Here is a 25,983-nt window from a genome sequence, read left to right on the forward strand (position 1 = left end):
TACACGTATTTTTCTAAATGTTTGCATTTTTCAGAGCTGCAAATGAACCCTAAGGAGGTTTTTATTATCTTTTTTTTTTTTAGACAGGGTTTCTCTGTACAGCCCTGGCTGTCCTGGAACTCACTTTGTAGATCTGGCTGGCCTCGAACTCAGAAATCTGCCTGCCACTGCCTCCCGAGTGCTGGGATTAAAGGCATGCACCACCACGCCCGGCTAAAGATTATTTATTATTATATGTAAGTAGACTGTAGCTGTCTTCAGACAGACACACCAGAAGAGGGCGTCAGATATCATTACAGATGATTGTGAGCCACCATGTGGTTGCTGGGATTTGAACTCAGGACCTCTGGAAGAGCAGTCAGGGCTCTTTTTTTTAAGATTTATTTATTTATTATAAGTAAGTACACTGTAGTTGTCTAGACACTCCAGAAGAGGGAGTCAGATCTCCTTACGGATGGTTGTGAACCACTATGTGGTTGCTGGGATTTGAACTCCGGACCTTTGGAAGAGCAGTCGGGTGCTTATACCCACTGAGCCATCTCACCAGCCCGCAGTCAGTGCTCTTAACCACTGAGCCATATCTCTCTACCCCCATATATATATATATATATATATACACACACACATATATATATATATATTTTTTTTTTTTGAGATACTTTCTCACTATGTAGCCCAGGCTTTCCCTGAACTTGTAAACCTCCTGTGTTAGCCGCCCAGGTGCAAAGCAAGCCTCCTTGTTATGAACATGATTATAAACCAAGTTAACTATTGGCAGAACTAAAACATAACTCAGAGTGGACATTGACTTTGATATGATTTTATTTAAAAATTTGCAAGGTTGAAGGAGGAATCTGATTTTTTGTTCAAAGAAAGCAATTTTGCACTTTATATTCAGCCTTTAGCTTCATGCTGAAGAAAACAACAGAAAAGGAAATTTCTGTTTAAGATCCTCTCTTCAGTTATGAGAAGCCCAAGTTCCTTGGATTGTGCAGCAAGGTCCCTTGCCCCAGCCTGGTCTGAGGCTCACACGCAGCCTTCCGGCAGTGGGAGGCCAGCGCTGTCCACACGATACAACAAGGATGCCTCCCCACTGCGGGCTGCACGGGCTCCCAGGAGTCCTGTGTTTCACATCTGGAAAGTGTGAAAGGACTCTTTAACTCATTGCCTCCGACAAATCCAACCCCACTAACTCCCGAGGAGAGCAGGAAGAAACTGTGGAATGGGCGAGATGCTCTATGCTTCACAGAACAGCTCACATGTCAAAAATTAAGTCAAGAAACATGCCTTAGTACTTCACAATGTGACTTAAAAGAAACAAAGCAAGATGCACAGCACATTCTTGTGTGTGGTACTGTAAACTCCTACGGACGATTGCTACTAGTAGCCAAACAGGTGTGAAGGAGCCTAGCACACCGCCATTTTGGTCAGCACCCAGGTTTTCAAGTGGGTTACTGAATTTAGCCAGAAGGAAATAAGGATCTATAAACTAACAACTTTGTTACTCTAAATGATGAGGTAGATTTTTTTTTCCTAATATGGTAAAGTGAAGATAAACAGAAAGTCTACACAACATTTAGTCTTCTTTTTAAAATCTTCAGGCTATAACCATGGTCCCAAACAATGCGGTTATGGAGCGCGGGGTGGCGAGGCCAGAGGTCAGATCCAGACGCACTATGTACTTGAGATGCTACCTGAAGAGTCAATGATCAGCCTCGGATCGATCAACTCTTTCCAGAGCACAGTGATCTAAGGGGAAAATACAAAACACCACACTTAAGTCATTTTTGACTCCATGTAAGCTAAAAACTATAGATTAGTTAAGCAAGTTTCTGCGAAGAATGGTTAGATAATGAAAATACTTTCAAAGCTAATAAAACTGAGTTTAATCACTTTTGTTTGTTTGTTTGTTTGTTTGTTTTTGTTTTTCGAGACAGGGTTTCTCTGCGTAGCCCTGGCTGTCCTGGAACTCACTTTGTAGACCAGGCTATCCTAGGACAGAACTACCACATAGTGTACCAATAGAGAGAGACGCCCCTAGCACTCTGCAAGGGTGAATGATGAGAGCCATCTAGTGTCAAAAAGGGGAAACTACAGGTTTTCTGCTTGCATCTTTCTACATATTTTTTTAAAAGTATGTTTAAATACTTATATTTATATATGCAATCATAGAAGCACAGGAAATGAGGCCAAACCATCTGATGCTGCCACAAACCCTAAGAACCTGTTTCTAGGGAAAAAAAAAAACCCTGAAAGTATCTTATACCTTAAAATAAAAACACAGGCAAGCGCAGGGCATGATAGTGCAAGCTTTTAATCCCAGCACTTGGGAGGCAGAGGCAGGAGGAGAGCCTGATCTACAAAATGAGTCTGGGACAGCCAGGGCTCTGTAACTGTCTCTAAACAAACAAACAAACAAACAAACAGATAAATAAAAACACAGGCAAGCCCCAAGTCTGGTTGAGAGTTCAAACAAAATGTGAATTTTCAGCACTGAAATATAATAGCAACTAAACACAATGTTTCAAGTGCAAGCACAAGAGGGAGTGTTGCCTAACCATACTCAAGCTGCCCAGAAGTTGCCACCAGCAGCTGAGCTGGCTCCCAACACAGGGCACCATGTGCTTTCCAGGAGGTTAGGGCTGTCGAGATGGCTCATCAGGAAAGGTGCCTGCTGCCAAGTCCAAGCCCCGGGATCCACGCGGTGGAAGAACAGAGCAGACGACTGGAGGTTGTCTTCTGACCTCCACACACATGCGACCGACCGCACACGGTCACACACAAATAAATCTAACTTAAAAATTAAAATAAAATGGAACATCAGAGGGCAGAATCCCCATGTTATGTCATTCTTTATGCCATCTATGCTACTCCAGGTCAGCACTGGGGAACCTGAGGGCAGTAACCACTTGTCAGGCACACGGTGCAGGCTTCGGAGCTCACATTTCCTCCTGATGTTAGTCTGGTCTCCTGGCTAAGCTCAAGCTATAGCAATGGCTCTCCAAGTAGTGGGCACCATAAAGTCTGACACAAGTCAATCCCCTAAGGAAACCTACCTGACTAAGATTTTAAAGCAGTGCTGTGCTTTTAGACAAGGACACAGTGTTTGTGCGGTTCAGGTGGGCTCTGGGAAGTTCATGATGGCACCTACTTAGAAACTTGACACTTGTTGGCTATTCAAAGGAAGATGCCCCCAGTGCCCTGATGCAGTTCAGGAAGCTGCAATGTCAGCTTTTGTCCCCACCCCCACCCATCAAAGGAAAGTGTTAAGAGTGGCCAGCATGCCTACCCTCTTCTCCTGAGTCACAGCGTATTCCACCACCTCAGTTCCGTTTTCATTGTGATAGACCAAATCAAACTTCCCAGGTTCTTTCAAAGCTGAAACCAGAGGGTACAGACAGTAAGTCACTTCTCCATGGTTAAGATGTTCTTCCTGGGGATTTCAAACCACTGGGAGGCAGCTGTGTTACCTGGGGACATATAGGAAAGGGGAATATAATACAGCTATCAAAGACATGGCCGCCTTAGCATCTCTCAGAGATGAGACCGCCTCATCAGAATGAGACAGGCTTGATAAACACACTGGGTGCACCCATGGAGAATGTGCAACCACGGGTATTCCTCAGGGAAGGTACAGAACGCTGCTGTCATCAGAAATCATGGATGCCTAAACTTAGAAAAACGAGCAGGCTTCAGCCTTGGACAGTAATTTGGGATCAGAAAATGTTGATACAAGCCGAAACCATTCAAACAACCGGTAACTGACCGGCAAAATTATGAACGTCTGAAAAACATTATAAAAATATTCACCAAAGCACTGAAAACCTTGCCAGGGATGCAGTTCAGTTGGTAGACTTTCCCTAGCATGCAGCCAGCCCTGGGTTCATCTCTCTGCACCCCATAAAGCTAGGCGTGGTCATCTGAAACTCTAGCCCTGAGGAGGAGAATCAGGTCAAGGCCATCACTGGCTACACAGCAAGGTCCACACAAGGATCTACAAGACTCCAGCTCAAAACAAACAAACAGACAAGCAAGCAAATGGGAGGAGGAGGAGCAGGGGCTCAGCAAGCAGAGGTGCTTGTAGTAGAAGCTTTAAGACCTGAGTTTGATGGCCAAGTACCCACATGGTGGAAGGAGAAAACCAACTCTTGAAAGTTGTCCTGAACTCCACATGCCTACACATACACATAAGCCCATATATACATACATCCATAATACATGTTTTCTATAACAAAAACTGGGGGGAAGAGGGGTAAAAATTATGTGAATACAGTACTCATGTATGAAATTCTCCACACACAAAAAAATGGAAATTAAACACAACAAAACCCCCAAACTTTAATAATCTTTAATACAAAACAAAACACCAGCAAGGCATACTGTGTATTTGGATCTAGAAGAGCAGACACTGAGAAACCAAATGTTCCTTTTCTTTGTCCGAGGGAGAGCAGCCGCCTGCCCCCTGCAGCCTTCCTACTTCCTCCCTGCGCCTTGTGGGCGGCACTGCTCCTTCTGGGCTTGGATGTGCTGAGCTGTGTTGTGCTGCAAGCTACACCTTGCAACAGCTCTGTAAAGTGTCCTTTTTCACTTGGCAGGCTTTTTGGGTTGGTTTGAGCCCTCCTGCCTCAGCATCAGAGTGCTGTGACTTGAGCCACTTTGCAAAGCTTTGGGCTGGAGTCGCCTGACATCTTCATCCTGTTCATCACAGCCAGAACAGTCAATTCACTTCGGGAAGCTCACAGCAGGCACAGCGCCACCATTCCCACTGCTGGCCAAGCCACACGTACAACTCTGCTCACCTCAACCATGAGCCCTTCCTGCATCTATGCCCCTGTTTGTTGTTGTTTTGAGGCACAGGTTCTTATTGGGCCGGTTGGGCTGGCTAGTCACCGAGCCCCAGAACTCTACCTGTCCCCACTTCCACAGCACTAGGGTGGGGTCCAGGCACCCACCATCATGCCAGGCTTTTGTCTAACATGGGTTCTGAGGTCAAGCTCTGGTCCTGAGCATCCTCCAGGAACTCCATCATCTCCTTATTTATCCAGCTTCCTGCTTAGGTACCCATGCTATATACAGTAAGCTATATACAGTAAAAGCCCGCATTCAGGCTATAAGGATTGATGGGTGTAGCTAACCAGGGATAATGGAGAGAGGGCCATTTACAGTAATATGCCACCCTCTAGCACATTCCAGGCCCTGGGTCAACCAATCTCCAACATCACAAAAATATACGTAAAAGCATAAACTTATACATATAAAATGTCTGAAATGTGTGTATATTTAATACACAAAAGTATGTTCATTTGCCAACCTTCTGAGTGGATTTTGTTCACTGAAATGATGGAATATAATCAGTGCTCTTAATGTGTGTGTGTATATATATATATATATATATATATATACACACATACACACATGTGTATATGTATGTATATGTATACATACACATATATGTATATGTGCACACATATATACATGTATATATGTGTGTGTATGTGTATATGTATGTATATATATACATACATATACACATACACACACACACCCCATATCCCTATTATTTATAACTTTCCCTTTCTGGTTTATTTTAAATTTCTTTTTCTTCTTTTGTTTTCTTGTAGGGCTTTTTGGCTTTGCTTTTTTGTTGTTGTTGTTGTTTGTTTTGAGACATGGTCTTATATAGCCCGGGCTGACCTCTAACTTTCTTTGTGACCTCTAACTTTTTGACTGTAACTCTGAGGATGACCTTGAAATTCTAATCTTCCTGTCTCAGCCTCCTGGCTTCTGGGATTACAGGAATGTCCCAACAGTTTCAGGCAGTGCTGGAGCTGGACATGGGCTTCTTTGTATATGCTAGGCAGGCACGCCATCTCTAGTCTTCTCGCCATACATTATAGCTTTAGAAAGTATCTCACTGGACAGCTCAGGCTGCCCTTAAGCTTGCGATGCTCCGGACTCTTCCGCCCTTGAGGGCCCGGGATCAGACTTGAGTGAGCACAGCCAAGCTGAGAGGAGAGGACAGGGAATGCAGTACAGACTGGGCTCTATGCCCACCTGTCAAGTGGGCAGAAGCCATGAGTCTGAGCCCTAACACAAGACAGAGGTAAGAAAAGGACACCGAAGCGTAACGGTCCTCAGGGTGATCGGGGTGCAGAGTCTCCTCTGCACCCTTTATTGTAGCCTCCCTGAGCCCGCATTCAGTTTAGGTTTCTGAGAAGTAATTGCTTTTGCAGTTCACAGTCACTGGGGTGTAAAATCTTCACCAGAGTGTATAAGACAGTGACAAGAGCAGCCAGCCCAACAGCTCTGACAGCCAGCCCGACATCTCCATCCCAGGAGAAGGTTCAGAGGCCCCTGAGGCTACAGTGTGCTGGCGGTGGCAAGCAGAGAATGGCACCTAGTCCCAGGTGAGTGGAGGCTGAGGGAGAGCGCTCCTCTAGGAGGAAAGGCTGTGCGGGAGCTACTGTGGTTATGGAGTCTCCTACCCACTAGGAGATGGATAGAGTATGTGCCACACTCATGCTTAAAACACTCACCTGGTAGTGAGGAGAGGACTTCTATGTCCACTTGCTGGGTCTCTGGATCATGACTTAATATTTTTCCTTCCTTCCAAAAATAAATGACCACGTCAAATATCTCTATGTAAAACACTATATTAAAGGTCACTGAGTAAGTAGACTTTAAAATGGCTACTTTTATGTAATATAAATTTATCTCCATAAATCAACATGTTAGGGAAGAATAAAAACAACAGACTTATAAGCACTCTACCTGAATATACAGAAAAATTGTTAGTGGTAAAATAGGCACACGGTAGTCATGACTGGCAGATACCTATAGCACTCGACAAAAGGTAAAAGCTATTATAGTTCCCCAGAATGGATGAGGCATGGCCAAGAAAGCAGGCTAAAGCCATGTGTTTGAGTGAGGAGTAGCAAGACAGCTTTCAGTGGGAGAGCCACATATACAGTGGTGCTTCCAAGCTAGCACTGCTGGGGCCGCTCCAAATCCCAGGTCCCCAGGTTCCAAAGCTGGTTTTCAGATGCACGAAGATGCACTGAATCTAGGTGTGATGGTGCATGCCTGCAATCCAAACACTCCAGAGGCAGAGGCAGAGGGTTATGAGTTCAAGGCCAGCTTGGACTACACAGTTAAAACACTGCCTCTCAAAATTATCAAGTCAGGGGGAGAGACTGGAGAGATGGCTCAAGGGTTAAGAGCAATAATGTCTGCTCTTCCAGAGGACCTGGGTTCAATTCCCAGCACCCACAACTGTCTGTGACCTCAGCTCCAGGGGATTTGACACCCTCGAATACATACATGCAGGCAAAACCACCAATGAACACAACATAAAAATAAATGAACCATAAAAAAAAAGTTAAAAAGAGGACCCACTGTCCTGTGCATATGGTTGACAATGGGAAGACAAATGGGCAGTGGGGCCATATACTGAAGCCAAGCGATGAGATCTTTTTCCTTGTTGTACTTCAAGACAAAGTTTCTCCGAGTAAAAGCCCCGGCTGTCCTCAGACTCACAGAGATCCATCTGCCTCCACCTCCCTCCAGGGTGCTGGGATCACAAAGGTGAATGCAACCCCACCTAGCTTCCAATCAGCTCTTTTTTTTTTAAAGATTTTATTTGTATGTATGTATGTATGTATGTATGTATGTATGTGTGTGTTAGTGGGTGCACCTGCGTGCTGGTGCCTGTGACCAGACAAGGGTGCTGGATCCCCTGAAGCTGGAGTTATGGACAGGCTTTTGAGCCACTTGACACAGATGCTGGGAACCAAACACCCGTTCTAAGAGCAGCGAACAAGCCCTCCTTGAAGCTGAGGTGTCTCTCCAGCCCCAGCATCGGCGCCTAACCTTACCCTTGGCACAGACAAGAAGTGTTCTCTTTCTCACTTGTTTTGCCTTTGCAGAACTGTGTATTTAATTCTTGGGACAGGCCCAGAGTTTGATCCTCAGAAGCACAACGGTCGGTCCCCTGTCCCCCACACGGAGCTCCTCATTCTGATTCGGTCCCCTTCTCAAGTATCAGCGGCATTAGCCTGGGAGACTTCATGATAAACGTCCATGAGCCTCGCACCTTCACTTCATGACATTATTTACCAACAGTGTCTACATTACCCACGCAAGTATTAAGGTATTATATAAATACGTCAGCACGGGCTGGAGAGATGGCTCATTGGTTAAGAGCACTGACTGCTCTTCCGGAGGTCCAGAGTTCAAATCCCAGCAATCACATGGTGGCTCACAACCACCCGTAATGAGATTTGACGCCCTCTCCTGGTGGGTTTGAAGACAGCTACAGTGTACTTATTTCTAATAAATCTTTGGGCCAGAGCCAGCGAGGTTGACCAGAGTGAGCAGAGGTCCTAAAATTTCAATTCCCAACAACCACATGAAGGCTCACAACCGACTACAGTGTATACTCATATACATAAAATAAATCTTTGGAAAAAAAAAAAAGCTTTTGAAAAGGGATCTATGTTAGCCCAGCGGGCTTCATATCCAAAACTCCGGAGTGCTAGGATTATAGGTGGGTGCTATGTTGGACAAGTTTCTGATATACTGAATTTAATCTTTTTTTTTTTCTTTTTAAAGAGACAGAGGCTCATTATATTGTCCAGGCTAGCTGTGAATGGTTTCCTGCCTCTGAGTCCTGGGTGCCTAGGACAACAGATGCACCCCACCACCAACTAAGTTCATTATTTTCATAGAAACAGGCTTACCTTGTAATCAGAGACATCAGGAGAGTAGTCGGATGTGAGTTCCAAAAGCTAAAACAGAAGAAAAAAACCCTTCAGTCTCTTAGGACTCCTCCTTCCTACCCCAAGAACTTGGGCGGTGCAGAGGTGGCCATTCCCACCCATCTGAGGCCCCACCATGACTCCTGACAATTGCAGGAGTCAGTTGTCTTTGTCAACATTACTTAATGAGATTCACTAAGGAAGTGTGTAGGGGGGTAACCTTGTTTTTGTTATGGTCAGTGCTGTTTTAAAATATACCTTAAATGCAATCTTTTCTCCGACTTGAGGGGCAGCTGCCAGCAGTGGTAATAGACTATAGTCCTTCTTGGGGGGCTCTACTGGATTCTGGAAAACAGACATGTGCCTTCATTACTGGTGAGGGAATGAGAGCCCACGCCATGCCACAGGGTTGAGAAAAGCTGCTTGGGGAACGGGGGAGGGCAGCTCACAAACATTACCCGCTTACCTGGATCACCACAGATGAGTTTGTTAGAATATCGTTTAACTGTCTCTGCTTCTGACTCTCAGAGCTTCTATTAAAGACACAGGAGACCGCTTGCCCTCGCCCTCGCCCTCGGCCCCGAACACCCCGGCCCCTCAGTCCCTTCCCAAACAAGAAGTCCTCTCCTCGCCCCCATCCTCTTCCCAAACTGGTGGGGACAGGCGCACTGGGGGGACCAGGAGCTTGTCTGCCTCTGTTTGAGTCAGAAGGCTTCCATCCCATAATACCCGGAGTCTCCAATGACAGCCCCGGACCGGAACACCCTTGCCCGGCAAAGAGGCCAGTTGGCTTTAAGAAGCCAGATGCGCCCTCAAGCATGTTCTTGGACACCAGGAACTGGTCTTCCGACTCTGAACTGGAGTCTGAACTGGATGACGAGGTTCTGGAGGCCTTGCCCTTGCCGGAGCTGAAGGTAAAGCCAGGCTTCGAGGCCTGCCTGTTGGCAGCTGCAGGCTTGGTAGCAGGTGCATCTTTCAACAGCTCAGCTGACAGCTTCTCTGAAAAGGTGACCTCCTGCATCATGACACTGCAGTGGCCATCGCTGACTGACTCTGGGCAGGACTCAGACCCTGACAGGTGGCCTGAGCTACTTTTTAGCCCCGTGCTGCTTCTCCTCCGGGCTTTACCGAGGCTTTTGGGGGAGGCCCTGGGGAAGCTGCAGTTCTGTGAGGCCCCCTCTTTAGGTGTCTGTTGTTTGGAAGACTTGGAGGCCCTGGTCTGCTTCTTCTGTTCACACTTCTCCTTTCTTTTCGAAGACTTCTTTTTGGTCTCTTCCTCGTCCTCTTCGGCTGGGCTGCCTGTCACTTTGCTCTTTTTCTTGCTCTTTGTCCGCCCCATCTCATCTGGGAGGAGTTTGGTTTCCAGGTCCGAGGCCTTCTCATTCTGGCCACTGTCCTCCTGCCTCTTGCAGTGCTTCTTCGAACACTTGTATCCCTGATCTGTTTCCTCATCCTCCATCAACTTAAAAGCCCGTTTCTTTGCTTTCCTGCATGGGAAACTAGAGTCGCCACCATTGCTTACTATCAGGTTCTCAGGGAGTCCTTGGTCTTCTAACTTAACCCTGTTGGAAGAGGAGAGAAGGCTCTGGTGAGCCCAGGTCCGACAAGCACAGGCCTGGCGTGCACTGGTGCAATGCCAAGACTGCAGACTGTCACAAAGCTAAGGATGGAAGACGCCACAAAATCACCCACACAACACAGCTCTTTCTTTCACGTGGCTGCTTTGTTTTATCTTTGTTGTTTTGAGTCAGGGTCTTGCTATGTCACCTTAGGTGGCCTGGAACTCACTATGGACACCAGGCTGGCCTCAGACTCACAGACATCCACAGTCTCTTCTTCCTGAGTGCTGGGATTAAAGGTGTGTGTATCATCATGCCCGGCTCACTGGGTCTAGTTTTATTAACTTCATGTAGACTGGGGCCCATGTGTTTCTCTCTAACTTATACATTAACCACAAACTAGGTTATCTTTCATTTCTGAGGTCCCAAATTACAACTCAAATAGGTAACTTGCTAAGACCCACAGCTGATAGATTAGTTACAGGAACGACAGTCTGACCTTGGTTTGCCTAACTTCAAAACTCACAATCTTTTTTTTTTTTTTTTTTATACAATATAAATTTTTAAAAATTGAGAATTTCATACATACAAAAATTTATTTCAGTCACACAAACAAACACCAACTTCCATCTTCTCTCAGATGCCCCAACTTCAGGCCCTTTTTCTTAACTAACAATCGTCTTCTTATATGTGCGTTAGCCATCCTAAAAGGCGAACATATTAACCGTCGGGCTTTGTGTTAGAATGAGTAAAGACATACAATGACTCTGAGTATTAAGTAGGGAAAATGTGCTGCACATATTCATAATGGGCTGTTACTCAGCTGTAAAGGTATATAATTTCCATCAGTGTGGAGGCAGTGGGAGGGCAGCATGCTATAGGGAGACAAATGCCACACATGTTCACTTACATGAAGACTTAATAAGAAAAAAATCACAAGAAGTAGAAAATAGGTAGTAGTTATCAGAACCTAAGGAGGCTGTGGGGGAAGGAAAGCCACTCCTGTACACTCTGATAGAAAGACTAAATTCTAATGTTCCTCTGTAGTATAGGACAGCAGTGGTGGACAATAATTAACTGTCCTCAAAGAGCTCCACAAGAGGCTTCCCACTTTCTTTCTTTCTCCTTCCTTCCTTCCTTTTTTTCCTTCCTTCTTTGGAAGACACTGGTTATCTTTACCTGGCTTGAATTCAGTGATCAACCTGTCTCTGCTAGCCAAATGTGAAGATTAAAATAGGTGAGTCTGAAAAAGGGCTTTCAGGGCTAGAGAGATGGCTCAGCAGTTAACAACACTGACTGCTCTGTCAAAGGTCCTGAGTTCAAATCCCAGCAACCACATGGTGGTTCACAATCATCTGTAATGAGATCTGCTGTCCTCTTCTGGAGTGCCTGAAGACAGCTACAGTGTACGTACATATAATAAATAAATAAACCTTAAAAAAAGGAAGTGCTGGGGGCTGGAGAGATGGCTCAGTGGCTAAGAGCACTGTCTGCTCTTCCAGAGGTCCTAAGTTCAATTCCCAGCAACCACATGGTAACTCACAATCAACTGTAATGAGATCTAATGCCCTTTTCTGGTGTGTCTGAAAACAGTGACAGTGTACTCACATATATAAAATAAATAAATCTTAAAAAAAAAAAAAAGACAGTGATTTCACTGTCCCCCAAATAAAAAACAGTACGAGGAGCTGGGCAGTGGTGGCACACGCCTTTAATCCCAGCACCAGGAAGGTAGAGGCAGGTGGATTTCTGAGTTCGAGGCCAGCCTGGTCTACGGAGTGAGTTCCAGGACAGCCAGGGCTACACAGAGAAACCCTGTCTCGAAAAACCACCACCACCACCACCACCAAAACAAAACAAAACAAAACAAATAGTATAAGGAGAGAGATATGCCAATCAATTCTGATCATCACCATGTATGTATGTATATGTATGTATATATATATATATATATATATATATATATATATATATATATATGTGTGTGTGTGTGTGTGTATATATATACATATATATGTGTATATATATATGTATATATATATATGTGTGTGTGTGTGTGTGTGTGTATATATCTGGAAATGGCACACTGTACCCTACAAATATGTATAATAACGATATGCTAATTAAAGCACTTAAAATAATAAAATACAATGTTTCCCTATTCCCATTTGGGTTCTGAATTGTTTCAGCTGTGATGGTTATATTTATGTAAGCCTGGGAAGGTCACGGTGCAGGGCGCTCAGTGTGTCTATGGCTCAGCTTGTCTATGGCTTGTCTAAAATGGTTCCAGATGAGAATCCCACTGAGATCTCAAAACTGACAAAGGGCAACTTGATTTTGAGAACCTTCTCCGCTCCAGGTAGCTGGGACTCTCCCATGTCTCTGCTTATTTGATTTTGGTTTTTCCTGTGTAGCCCTGGCTGTCCTGGAACTCACTCTGTGGCCTCAAGATCAGAAATTCACCCACCTGCCTCTGCCTCCCAAGTACTGGGATTAAAGGTGTGCACCACCACTGTCTGATGGCTCTACTTCTCTCTCAGCTCTGAAGAGAGGTGTGTGTATGTGTGTGTGTGTGTGTGTGCAAGCGCCCCCTCTGGGAGCAAGAGAGACCGTTGGATCCCCTACAGCTGAACATAAGGTAGTTGGGAATCACTGTGTGTGGGTGCTGGGAACCAAACTCAAGACCCTGTCCCCTACAGAGCAGGCAGAGCTCTGCACTACTGGGCTGTCTCCCCAGCCCCTCTCCTTCTTTCTCTCTCTCTCTCTTAAATTTATTTGTTTTATGTATGTGAGTACACTGTAGCTGTACAGATGGTTGAGAGCCTTCATGTGATTGTTGGGAATTGAATTTTTAGGACCTCTGCTCGCTCGGGTCAACCCCACTCGCTCCGGTTGTCAACTCCATTAACTCAGTTCCTGTTCGCTCTGGCCCAAAGATTTATTTATTATTATACAGAAGTACACTTTAGCTGTCTTCTGACACACCAGAAGAGTACATCAGATTCCATTACACAGGTAGTTGTGCGCCACCATGTGGTTGCTGGGATTTGAACTCAAGACTTTCAGAAGAGCAGTCAGTGCTCTTATCCGCTGAGCCATCTCGCCAGCCCCCTCTCCTTCCCAATATGTGTCACTGGCCATGGTCCACTGTCCTTGCTCCTCTGTCCTCACAATGGCGAGATGGTGAGTTTAGTGATGACTCAGGAGATGGCTACCATGCTCATCTAGTGGCAGGTCTACTAAAACTACAATGACACCAGAAAGACTCACAGGATTCCTGTACCAGGATGACACACAAATGTGTTCTATCCCCGCCTCCAAGGCTCAGGGGACATCCGAGAGGAGAGGGGCGAAAATAATACAAGAGCTGACCTAGCCATTGTATGCATAGACTCACTTACAGGAGTGGCGGTCTGCAAACGAGCTACACAGGGCTGGACCTCTCAAAATCAACTGGGATGTGAGAAGGGTCTATGAGAGGCCTCTCCCCTTACCTGAGGAACTATTAAAAATAAACAGGACTAAGTAAAGTAAATTGCTTCCCTCAGTGCTTCAATCAATAGAGCACTAGCTGGGCAAGCCTGAGAACCATAGTGTGCTGGTGTGTATCTGTGATCCTAGCACTGGGAAGGCAGAGATAGACAGCAATAGACAAGACGCCTGGAGCTCACTAGCCAGGCCAGCCTAACTTTGCTCCAGGCTCAGTGAGAGACCGGTCTCAGGAAACTAAGGGGATTGAGAAAGACACTAGGCATCAACCTCTGGCTTCCACACTTAAGTTTACACACATGCCTGCACACCCAATGCTATGAGCACACATGCATTTAAGATGCAGACATACATACATACAATGAATCTGTTAGGGGAAGACAATTATAAGGAGGAAAAAAACAAACATAAGTAAAAAACCCTTAAATACTTAGTTGCTGTTTTTCTAAAATATTTTTTCAGATTTTATATATTTTTTTCTTTGTACGGCTGTTTTGACTGCGTATGTGTGCTATGTGTGCGCAGTACCCATGATGGCCAGAAAGAGGGCATCAGATTCCCCCTGGGACTATAATGAGCTATCTATCAGGAGGGACCTGAACCCTGAACAGGGGTCCTCGAAAAGAGCAGTCAGTGTTCTTAACCACTGAGCCGTCTCACCATCCCTCACATGTAGTTTTTTCCTATGGTCTACACCATTTACCACCAGGGCTAGCTGCAACCCACCTCTCTATCTCCCTGGACTGAACCCAGGGCCTCAGGCATCCTAGCTAGGAAGGCACTCATTCACTTACTGAGTGACATTTTCAGGCCCACAGAGGTCTTTCCAGGCGCAATTGTCCAGTTGAGGCATTTAGGAGAAACTTCCCTGTCATCTGCTGCAATTACTGCTTGTAACAGCTTTCACCGTTGTTTTTTTTTACATCATTAGCCATCATTACAAGAGTGTAATTCATGGGTGATTCATTCATTTAAGCATTAACTGTAGCCAGCAGCAAGTTATTAAGTCATTAGGCAGGGTACCTTTCAGGAGGTGAATTTAACAGGTGGGGACACAACCCCCTCTCTTGTTTAAATAGCCTTTAAAGGGCACTGGGAATGAGCTTGCTTCTGTCAGTAAGAAGGGAAAAAGAGGCTTGGCTGCCTGGAGTCAGCAGCAGGCAGACCTCCAATCCAAAGCTCAAGGCCCGCCTCCTCGTCTACACTAAGAGAACTTGCCTCAAAAAAGAAAGGGGGCGAGAGAAAGGGGAGGAGATGGAGAAGGTGGAAGAAGAGGGGAAGGGAGGGGAGAGAAGGGGAGGGGAAGAGAGGAGAGGAGAGAAGAGAGGAAGAGAGGTTTTAAATTTGGACTATTTCAAGTTGTCACCTGAAGCAGAATGATTAACAAGTCATAGTATTCCTGACAAGTATTCCTGATACAAAGATATGGTCATTGTTGCTAATTAATTTCCCTGATGTTCCGAAGAAATTTTGCAAATGTGGCACGCTCGACAGAAAGCAACATTAAACAAAGGCAAGCAAGAAATAGCCTGCTTTATAATTCCAATTTTTTTTTTTGGGGGGGGAGGGTTTTTGAGACAGGGTTTCTTTGTATAGCCCTGGCTGTCCTGGAACTCACTTTGTAGACCAGGCTGGCCTCGAACTCAGAAATTCGCCTGCCTCTGCCTCCCAAGTGCTAGGATTAAAGGCGTGCGCCACCACGCCCAGCCTATAATTCCAAATTTAACTCTCCGCAGCTGAAGCTTAGAGGTGTGTCTGGAAGTGGTGGGGGCATAGACAAGTATGTATGTATGCCAACTGGTATGACCAATCGCATCAGCCCGCCATCTGAGACAACTAAGTCACCTGCCAACTAGTCACACTACAGTGACTCCTGGATACTCACTTCAATGACAACAATGAAATTCTCCTTCTTGTTGTTTTGAGACAGGGTTTCTCTACCCAGCCCCCAACAGGCTCACTATGTGTAGATGAGAGTGGCTTCAAATTCAGAGATCTGCCTGCCTCTGCCTCCTGAGAGTTAGGACACAAGGTGTATTCTTTCTCTCTCTCTCTCTCTCTCTCTTTCTCTCTCATATTTGTTTCTTTTTGTTTTCCAAAACAGGGTTTCTCTGTGTAGCCTTGGCTGTCCTGGAACTCACTCTGCAGACCAGGCTGACCTCAAACTCAGAAACCCACCTGCCTCTGCCCTCCCAAGTGCTGGGATTAAAGGCGTGCGCCACCACTGGCCCGATTTTACCTTTTTTCTTTTTTAAACAGCTCTCACATATGCCAAGTATCCTATGTATCCAAGGATACTTTGAACTCCTGATCTTCCTGTCTGTCTTCACCTCCTCAGTGCGGGGATTCCTGGTTAGCCAGCTGGGAATCAAATCTAGGGCTTTGAGATAGGCAAGCAGTCAAGTAATGGAAACACACAGCCTCTGTGTGACACGTGAAATGCATTCCAATACCAATTGGAAGGGACCCAATGACACCTGAATGAGACACAGAATGACACCCACCAGAAGTGGACATTGCCAAGGCGCTAAGGTGGGCCATTCCATACATTACTCAGAAAACATCTCTGCTTCCTGCCTGCAAGTGCAGCCCAGAGAAGGCGGGTCTGTGGCATATTTGCGCCAGTGCACACTGCACACACAGCCTGGCAGAGTGAGCACTGGCCCTGCTCTTGAGCACCGGAGCTGCTCCAAGTTTAGTCCCCCTGAAATGAGAAGCGTCCCGGGGAACCCGGGGAAGGATGCTGCATCCTGGGCTGATGCTCCATCCTGGGCTGGACCACTCAGGATCTCGCGCACGTGCCTTTCCGCAGCTGGCTAGCTCGCTACCGGGATCCTGCATCCTGCGGTCCAGCAAGCGCCCCCGACCCGCACCCGTACCCCGAGCCGCGCGCCCCCACCCCCACCCCCGCGCGCTCCCGCGCACCTGAGGCTGTCGTTGTCTCTCACCAGGCGCGCGCTCTCGGCAGGGGGCAGCAGCCCCCCTTCCAGATAGAGGCCCAGGAGCGCCCCGGAACTGAAGCCGAAGCGCTGGCGGATGAGACTGATGAGATCCGTGACAACTCGACATCTGTTCAGGTCCACCAGAAGCCAGAAGACCGTGCAGTGTGGAGTGGCCGGCGGCGGGTAGTCAAATTGAAGCCGTAGCCTAACCGTCTCGGAGGCTGCCATCTTGCTCATGCTCGACGGAAGCCGAGAGGTTCCAAGGGCTTTCGCAGCGGCGTGCTCCGGCGGCCCGCCCCCGGCAGCAGCTAGCGTGCGCCGCCTGGGGGCGCAAGTAGGTCTGCAAGGCTCCCCTCGCGAGCTCCCCATTCTTTCCCAGGGCTGAACATACATGCAAGTTGACTGTCAGGATAGCTGCTACCATATCGGTTCGTGTAATTAAACAGAAACAAACCAAAAATCTATAAAATTAGTAAGCAGCAAGCCTGACTCGAGCCCCTGTAAATACGTTTTTACTTTTCTACCAAAAAGGTCAGGAAAGCACCAAATTGTGGTGTGTGTCCAAGCAGAAAATGAGAGAGGCTCGTGATGCGAGACTTAAAGTTGTCATAAGACTGTTTAAAACTCACACACACGTCCTTGGGGGCCTCAGGGGGTTCAGTGGGTCCTCTGTCCCTGACCAGATCAAGTGCTTTCCTTATCTTGACGCAGAACAGTATTCTGAAAGTGATGAAGGTCCAGAGAGTCAGAAAGCTAAATAAATACGAAGATTTTTTAAAAATTTTATTTTTAGGTTTTTCGAGACAGGGTTTCTCTGTGTAGCCCTGGCTGGCCTGGCACTCACTTTGTAGACCAGGCTGGCCTCGCACTCAGAAATCCGCCTGCCTCTGCCTCCCAAGTGCTGGGTTTAAAGACTTGCGCCACCACGCCCGGCTTTTTTTTTTTTTTTCCTTATATATTAAAAGCAAGGCTTGTTTTTTTTGGAAGCGATCAAGAAGCTAGAGGTGGGACTACAGCACTGACAACAGAGTGATTTCCTACCATGCACTAGACCTTGGGCTGTAGCCCCACCACAAAGGTATAAACTAGGAGGATTTTTAAAAAATGTAATGTTTAGAAAAGTTAAGAAAATCCCCCCAAGGTCACTAGAAGATTGAATGGAAGGGACTCAGCAATCAGTAAATACACTGGAAAAAAGTTCTCCTTCTGCTCGGCAGTGGTGGCCGCATGCCTTTAATGCCAGCACTTAGGAGGCAGAGGCAGGTGGACTTCTGAGTTCTGAGGCCAGCCTGGTCTACAGAGTGAGTTCCAGGACAGCCAGGGCTATACAGAGAAACCAAGGCTTTACAGGGAAAAAAAAAAAAGTTCTCCTTTAATTCTAATCCTGTAGATCTTTGGGATTAAATCACTGCTACTTTCTTTTGGTGTTAGGGTCAAAGTCAAAGACTTGTGTCATACCCAATAGGGAACTGCAGTACTCCACAGCTGAGCTCTAAGCTCCAGCCCTACATTACCATTACAGTTATCAGTGGTGCACAGCTAATCAAAGTAGCATAGAAAAGGGCATACATTAGTAACACGGTAATTAAATCTAGAAATGGACACAGACTTATCTATTAAACAAATGGACAATCTCTTTTTTTTTAAAGATTTATTTTATTATTATATCTAAGTACACTGTAGCTGTCTTCAGACACACCAGAGGAGGGCATCAGATTTTTTTTAAGGATGGTTGTGAGCCACCATGTGGTTGCTGGGATTTGAACTCATGACCTTTGGAAGAGCAGTCAGTGCTCTTATCCCCTGAGCCATCTCTCCAGCCCATGGACAATCTCTTGTGTGAGGATATTTAATCCAGGTACCCAGAGTTGAACCTCACTAAAGGGGATACTGACCCATAGTAGTTTGGGAGAATTTTGTTTGTATTTATAGATGTAAACTTCTGAGAAATTCTTCAGATGCATAGATAATATGGAAGGCTTTATGTGTTTGACTATCAGGAATTCCTTACACTCCAATTTAAATGCTAATATTAAAGGTTTATTTTTTAAGTATCTTAGGGGGATATAGAGATGGCTCAGGAGTTAAGCCGCAGATGCAACTTCCAGCACACACCTGGCTGCTCGAGAGGGTCTGTAACACCAGGTCTAGAGGATCCGACTCCTTCACACAGAAATAATTGCAGGCGAAACTCTAAGGAACATAGAATTAAAAAAAATAAATTTAAAAGAAGTATTTTTATCACCCTAGAAACCAAAAGCACAGGTTCTTCTTTCATCCTGTTAAAAACAAAGAGCTTTGGGGCTGGGGAGATGGCTCCAAGGTTAAGGATGGTGGCTGCCAAGCAGGACAACCTGAGGAAGGTCCCTGGGATTCCCATGGTAGGAGAAATTCAGAGCCAGCAAGCTGTCCTCTGACTACCAAGTGTGTCATAGCTTGCACATCCCCCTACAAAAAAAAATGCAGTTAAAATTATTTTTTTTTAAGTTTTTAATGACATTTCTTTATTTGTTAAGACAGGGTTTCTGTGTTTAGCCCGGGGCTGTCCTAGAATTCTTGTACACCAGGTTGGCTTGGAACTCATTGATCTGCTTGCCACTGCCTACAGAATGCTGATGTCACCTCCTCCAGCTCCCCCCCCCCGCCCCTTTTTTTTAAAGAAAGATTTTTATTTATTTAATATATGTGAGTACACTGTTGTCCTTCAGACACACCAAAAGAGGGCCTCAGAATCCATTACAGAGAGTTGTAAGCCACCATGTGGTTGTTAGGAATTGAACAGGGGACCTCTGGAAGAGTCATCAGTGCTCTTAACAGCTGAGCCATCTCTCCAGCCCTCCTCACAAGCAGGTCTTGGGACAGTTTCTCTCAATGGCAGTGTGACTACAGGTAGAGCACAACCACTCCAGGTAAGGCAAACCAATGTATGCATGATGGAGTGAAGACTAGCTAGCAAAACAAACCAATGCTCAGTGCTCATCTCCCACTGTCTGTGGGGCCATTATTTATACCCCTTCACCACAGGTCATTTCATGTGTCTGCTGTACCGAAAAGCATCATTTCACCCGGGTCTGCTTAAAGAAAACATTCTTTCACGTTTGTCAAGACATCCTTCCACCTCTGAACCCTCACCAAACCATTACACATAACTTTTCAAAGAAACAAGAAGTTTCTAACATTGGAGGAATGTTCATCTTTGTTTTCCACAGATGCAACAAATCTGCACAAATTCATGGCTCTATTAGCCACACATGGCTTTAAGCTACCTATTTCCCCTTAGGCCCCATACACATGACCCATTTTGCACATTTTTTTAGCTGAGATAAAGTTCCAGTCCCTAAAAGCTAAGCAATTTCCTCCTGAAGAGGCCAAGCTAGAGGCCAAGGTTTGGGTGAGATTGTTACATCTGCCCCTGCATCTCTTCAACATGCCATCTCAGCTCCTTTGGTTTGTATTTACTGCTCAGGTCTCTGACCATTTATAGCAGTTTGCCAAAATATATGTTTTCTAGTTTCTCCTGAATTTGAATTTTTCTGCTCATGTACTGAAACTGCTCTGACCTTAAACACATCCAGAGTGTAGGGAATGTGGGACCAAGATAGCCAAGAGGCATAAGAACTGTCAAGCTGAGTGAGCTCAAACCCTTGGAACCTGAGATTTGAGAACTGCAAGAACAGAGCCACTTCCAACTTGTCTCTATACCTGCTCTGCAACACAAATCCAAGACACCCAAGGGAGAGGACACCAGCAGGCACTCAGTCCCTTAGCAAGCACCAGTTCTTCTCCACACTGAGATCTCCAGATGGCCTTAGCCTTCCTAGGTATTCTCACTCCCTCCCCCCAAGAGATATATAATCCCCAGCTGGCCCCAATACAGTATGTGCCCACATCCATCCCCTACCCCCTCCAAAAGCAGTATTAACAAGCAATGACTGAGAACTTCATTAAAGATCACCTTGAGGAAGGACTGTCACCTATGGGACATACATAAGGCTTTTCTCCCACTGCTCCTGTACTGGGCACTGGCTCCCAATCAGACCCAACCCTGCTCTTCTCACCCTCTGCTTCCCTCTTCCTGGCTGGCAAACAGACACCCCATTCCCGACATCCTCTCCAGGTGGTACAACAGCAGTGCCTGGGTACCCAGAGAAGACACTCGGAACCACACCATTCACTCCAGACCCTGCTGTTCCCGACCAGTCCTGCCTGTAGCAGGCCCTATCATCCCGAAGGCAATCATCCCCTATGGACTCCCTGTTCTGGCTTTGTTCCTTCTCCTCAGGGATGGCATGCTGCTGGCTGCTGGACACCTCCAGCTGAGAGGGCAGTATGACACAAAAGCAGTTATGAGGTTTTTGGGCTTTTTTTTTATTTAAAAAGACAGCCAATTTATTTATTTTTAACTAGAAAATGGGTCTCTAGGTCTCTAGGAGTTGGCCGTGGGGCCCTCACTGCACATCTTGTTCCTTAGCACTGTTTCCAGAATCCTTCCTCACGTCTGGAAGAGGTGGAGGAAAAAAGATTAGGGGTGGATCTCCAGGCCTTCAAAGACATCTCCTGTTCTGAAGGCCAGGCCCACTGTGGCTGGGGTCTCTGGCCTTGCTACCTGAAAAGTGAAGCCACATTCCCTCAGAGTTTTATTCTCATCAAGGAGCTGGTTGTCCTTGAACAGCAGCTGCTCCTCAGGAGGCCTCTTCATGATGCCCTCAATGATGCGCTTGAGCTCCCACACTGTGCTTGACTCCTTGGCATCAGTGAAGATGGTGGTCTTCTTGTGCCGGATCACAAGAAACACAAACAACCCTGTGTCTGTTTCTGGCTCCATGCACCTCACTGGACTGAGAAGTGTCAACAACAGGCATTAAGTCTTTTCATTGCTCTGGGGCTGAGTTTCTCTGACTCTGACAAGGAATGGCTGGATTCAATTGGATATCTGCACCTGCAGGAGGCCTCTTAGGGTGTTGTTAATCTGAATTCATTAGTCTAATGCTGGTCTTTGCCCCATCTTATGCATATTGCAGAGGGCTGAGGCCTTCTGGATTATTTCTACGAATAAACTAAACAGATTCTAGGAACACCTACCCTATAATCCCTTTCCAAATGTCCTTGCTTACCACAGTTAAGACATCTGACAGTTTGATTTTTTCTTAAGACTTTTAGAATTTACTATCAGATTAGCATCATAAATGTGAGATCCAATATCTCTAATCTATTCTTCTATTGGTGCTGATGGTACCTTTAAAGGTCTAGTCATCCTTTTGCATTCTGAACTAGCATTTTCAAAAGCCAAGGATTCAGTTAATATTTTTCTGATTTCTGAATCTGATATGATTCTCTTTACAACTGAAGTCAATCTTTGCAAAAACCAGGGAAGGCTGCTTTGGGGCCTTGTGTATTTTAAGGAAAGGACTCACACCTTTCTGGTTCTTCAACCTCATCTCAAGCATTAAAAGCTGCTAAATGACATAGCATAAAAGTGTGTCATCAAATTCAAGCATCCTTTCTAAATCTTTTGTTGTTGTTGTTGTTGTTTGTTGTTTTGTTTTGTTGGTTTTTCTCTGTGTAGCCCTGGCTGTCCTGGAACTCACTTTGTAGACTAGGCTGGCCTCGAACTCAGAAATCCTCCTGCCTCTGCCTCCAGAGTGCTGGGATTAAAAGCGTGCACCACCACGCCTGGCTGAGGTTGGTTTTCTAATAACCTTGAACCAGCCCCTTTCAGTTTCATCATGTGGCTGGCAGAGTGGCAAGTTCTCTCCTAAATTCCTCAATCTGTGTCTGACTGTTTTTCCTAGGTCTTTCTAAGGCTTTTCTAAATTTCTGAGTCTGTGTCCAAGTATTTTTCTTATTCTCCTTTTCAGTCTAATTTTCCTGCTTATGCTTGGATCTTATCAATCCAGTGTTTTTTTGAGCAGGTACAGAAAGCCATGATGGCTATTAAGAATATAGTATAAGGGGCTGGAGAAATGGCTCAGCAGTTGAGAGCATGGACTGTTCTTCCAAAGGTCCAGCAACCACATGGTGGCTCACAACCATTCGTAACGAAATCTGGAGTGTCTGAAGACAGCTACAGTGTACTTACATATAATAAATAAATCCTTTAAAAATAATAAAGTATGAAATACCAAAATGCTAATAATGATAACTTGTTTTGAGCCAAGCGGAGCTTAGTTAGCTTTCTAAGCCTTCTCAAGTAACACTGGGCTGGGTCCTAAAGTCTAAAGTCTTCTTTTTTCTTTCTTTCTTTTTTTTTTTTTTTGCTTTTTCGAGACAGGGTTTCTCAGTGTAACCCTGGCTGTCCTCAAACTCAGAAATCTGCCTGCCTCTGTCTCCCAAGTGCTGGGATTAAAGTGCTGGGCACCACCACTGCCCAGCCTAAAGCTTTCTTTTATACCTCCCACCCCTAAGTCTCTCCTTGAGGACTTCCCAGGTGACTTACCAGATCTGATGGCTTCTCAGGTAGGTTGTCCTCAGCGGGAGTGATCACTCAGTGTCCCTGGGGCCCCTACCACAAGTCAGAGAGCCAAAATGTTATTTGAAAACCAAAAATCCCAGCCATTCAGTTATACTCAGGGGCCAGATGCTGGGGTAAAAGCCTGCCAGCTCAGAGAGGCAGAGAAAGCACCCTGCTGACCTTCCAACTCAACTCACTTCCCAGAAGGAAACAGCTCCTATCTGCCTCCCCAGGCTGTCTTAAATACCTTCGACTCAAAGCCCCTCCTATCTGTTCACTTCTGTTCATGCCTGGCTGTCAGCTGGTTTCTTGCTCTGCCTCTTGACCTTGGGTTGACTTTCTTTAGCTCTTGGATTAAAGTGTGTGATAGGTTTGAGCCACAATGAGAAACAGGGTTTTTTAAAAAAGATTTATTTATTTTTCCTATTTATATGAGTACACTGCTGCTGTCTTCAGCCACACACTAGAAGAACGTATCAGGCCGGGTGTGGTGGCGCACCCCTTTAATCCCAGCACTTGGGAGGCAGAGGCAGGTGGATGTATGAGTTCAAGGCCAGCCTGGTCTACAGAGTGAGTTCCAGGACAGCCAGGGCTATACAGAGAAACCCTGTCTCGAAAAACCAAAAAAAATAGAAGAAGAAGAAGAAGAAGAAGAAGAAGAAGAAGAAGAAGAAGAAGAAGAAGAAGAAGAAGAAGAAGGAAGAAAGAAGAAGGAAGAAAAGAAGAAGAAGGAAGAAAAGAAGAAAGAAGAAAAGAAGAAGAAAGAAGAAAAGAAGAAGAAAGAAGAAGAAGAAAGAAGAAAAGAAGAAGAAAAGAAGAAGAAAGAAGAAAAGAAGAAGAAAGAAGAAGAAGAAAGAAGAAAAGAAGAAGAAGAAGAAGAAAAGAAGAAGAAGAAAGAAGAAAAGAAGAAGAAAGAAGAAGAAGAAGGAGAAAGAAGAAGAATAATCAGATCCCATTACAGATGTTGTGAGCTACCCTGTGGTTGCTGGGAATTGAACTCAGGACCTCTGGACCTGGAAGACCTCTGGAAGTGCTCTTAACCACTGAGCCATCTTACCAGCCTGAGAATTTTTCAGTTCACATGCTCAGGGTTCACAGTGTGATCAATCAGGCAATGACTAATTACATTTTCAGTTGCTTCTCCTGTTAAAGAATTAGCAGTGGTAAGTACAAAAGGAACAGTTTCAAGCAATTGCAAACCATGGCTATAAGTAAACATATTAAAGCTGGATTGTTGAGCATTTCAAAAATAGTAGTTACAACATTAATTCAATTATTTGTGCTGAGTGCAGAGGACTCAAGAGAATAAACATGTGCTCCAATTATATATGCTGCCTTCCCATTAGATGAGCCACCTGTAAATACAGCAAGTTTATTCTCTATGGGATGCATGGGCAAATTTACAGGAGATGCATCCACAGAGGCAAATTGTAACTTGTCTTTTGGAAAATGATTATCTGTTGCGGCCCGCCCGCGGTCCACAACACGAACGGTTCAACTGAAAATGGCAGTTCAGGCTGAAAGAGAGGAAACTAGACGGGGCGGAAGAAACAATGGAGTCAAGACAACAAACATTCTGATCAAGACTCAATTTTATTAATTCCAGACACTCAGTTAATAAAGGAAGGGCGAGGGAACCCAATTTCCCGCCAAGTAACTCAGGGCCCAGTAGCAGGACGAACACGTGTGTGACTCCAGGCAGCAAAGGCAGGTTCCAGCAGTGGGCGTGGCAGGACGAATGAGCCGGTAGCTCCACCCTTGAGCAGGCAGGTTCCAGGCTGGGGGAAAGGGAGGCCACATTTCCCCCCATTAGATAACAAAACAAAAAGAAACGTGCTCATAGCACCTTAAAAAATTGGCTTTTTAAAACAAAAGAGGGGCATCTATATCCCCCAAGGTCACCAAAGGCTCACCTTGCCTTTACCTTATTTGTCGTAAACTTTTTGCAAACTGACATTAAAGGTCAGTCTGCAGCGGAACGCCACTGACACCCAGTTACTTCTAATTCTTATGCATTGGTAAAATGGAAAGATGCCCTGACTAATAAATGGAAGGGTCCAGATCCAGTTCTAATCTGGGGAAGAGGCTCGGTTTGTGTTTTTTCACGAGATGAAGATGAAGCACGGTGGCTACCAGAGAGATTAATTCGTCAGGTAAACACAGATTCTGTCTCTTCTCGTAAGTATCATTCTAAAGACTAAAATTCCTCTTGTGCTGGGAGTGGAAGCTCTCAAAAAACACTGTTTTCCTCTGAGCCAAATCCCCTACAGGAGGCCGGAGACTAGCTTTAGCTTTACAATTTGCATCTAAATAAAGTACCTTGACTTCTCCGAACAGAAAATTTACATTGCTACACTCTCATTGTTTAGAATTCTTCCTTCTCTCAAGCAGGTCAATCTACATTCTCCGGTTCTCCGCCCCTACGAGCAAACAGGTGGTATTGCTAATCTCCCTTCCAGGGACATCCCAGCATGTGGCTTTTCAGTCTAAGATAGGATTTAGATTTAACAGGAGAGCTAGGAAAGTAAAAATTTCATATATAGTTACAAAGATTAGTTCTTTTTTTTTTTTTTAAAGATTTATTTATTTATTATATTTAAGTACACTGTAGCTGTCCTCAGACACTCCAGAAGAGGGCGCCAGATCTCATTACGGATGGTTGTTTGCCACCATGTGGTTGCTGGGATTTGAACTCTGGACCTCTGGAAGAGCAGTCGGGTGCTCTTACCCACTGAGCCATCTCACCAGCCCAAGATTAGTTCTTATTTTGATAGATATAGGCTTAG

General features: G+C 45.4%; 1 protein-coding gene and 1 pseudogene across 1 annotated transcript; both read right to left on the reverse strand.

Moving 5' to 3' along the window:
• Positions 1-800: 800 nt before the first annotated feature.
• Coil (coilin) lies at positions 801-16,983 on the reverse strand. The gene is made up of 7 exons (XM_021176782.2): positions 16,730-16,983; positions 9,223-10,318; positions 9,015-9,101; positions 8,739-8,786; positions 6,537-6,606; positions 3,290-3,378; positions 801-1,749 (listed from the first exon to the last, which is right to left on the reverse strand). The coding sequence occupies exons 1-7, from the start codon at positions 16,981-16,983 to the stop codon at positions 1,675-1,677; spliced, it is 1,719 nt and encodes a 572-aa protein (XP_021032441.1). The 3' UTR covers positions 801-1,674.
• A 4,211-nt stretch (positions 16,984-21,194) lies between these two features.
• On the reverse strand, positions 21,195-21,571 carry LOC110304543 (elongin-B pseudogene; annotated as a pseudogene).
• Between the last annotated feature and the right edge of the window lie 4,412 nt (positions 21,572-25,983).

This window comes from Mus caroli, unplaced genomic scaffold (genome assembly GCF_978045245.1).
Source record: "Mus caroli unplaced genomic scaffold, Mus_caroli_1 scaffold_13, whole genome shotgun sequence".
NCBI classification, from domain to species: domain Eukaryota; kingdom Metazoa; phylum Chordata; class Mammalia; order Rodentia; family Muridae; genus Mus; species Mus caroli.

Bases quoted from the DNA above. Each gene is read 5' to 3' on its own strand.
- Coil (XM_021176782.2), bottom strand. From the start codon at position 16,983: ATGAGCAAGATGGCAGCCTCCGAGACGGTTAGGCTACGGCTTCAATTT. The intron at 9,102-9,222 runs GTAAGCGGGTAA...TCTGTTTTCCAG, and splicing joins ACTCATCTGTGGTGATCCAG to AATCCAGTAGAGCCCCCCAA. The intron at 6,607-8,738 runs GTAAGCCTGTTT...TATTTTTGGAAG, and splicing joins CTGATGTCTCTGATTACAAG to GAAGGAAAAATATTAAGTCA.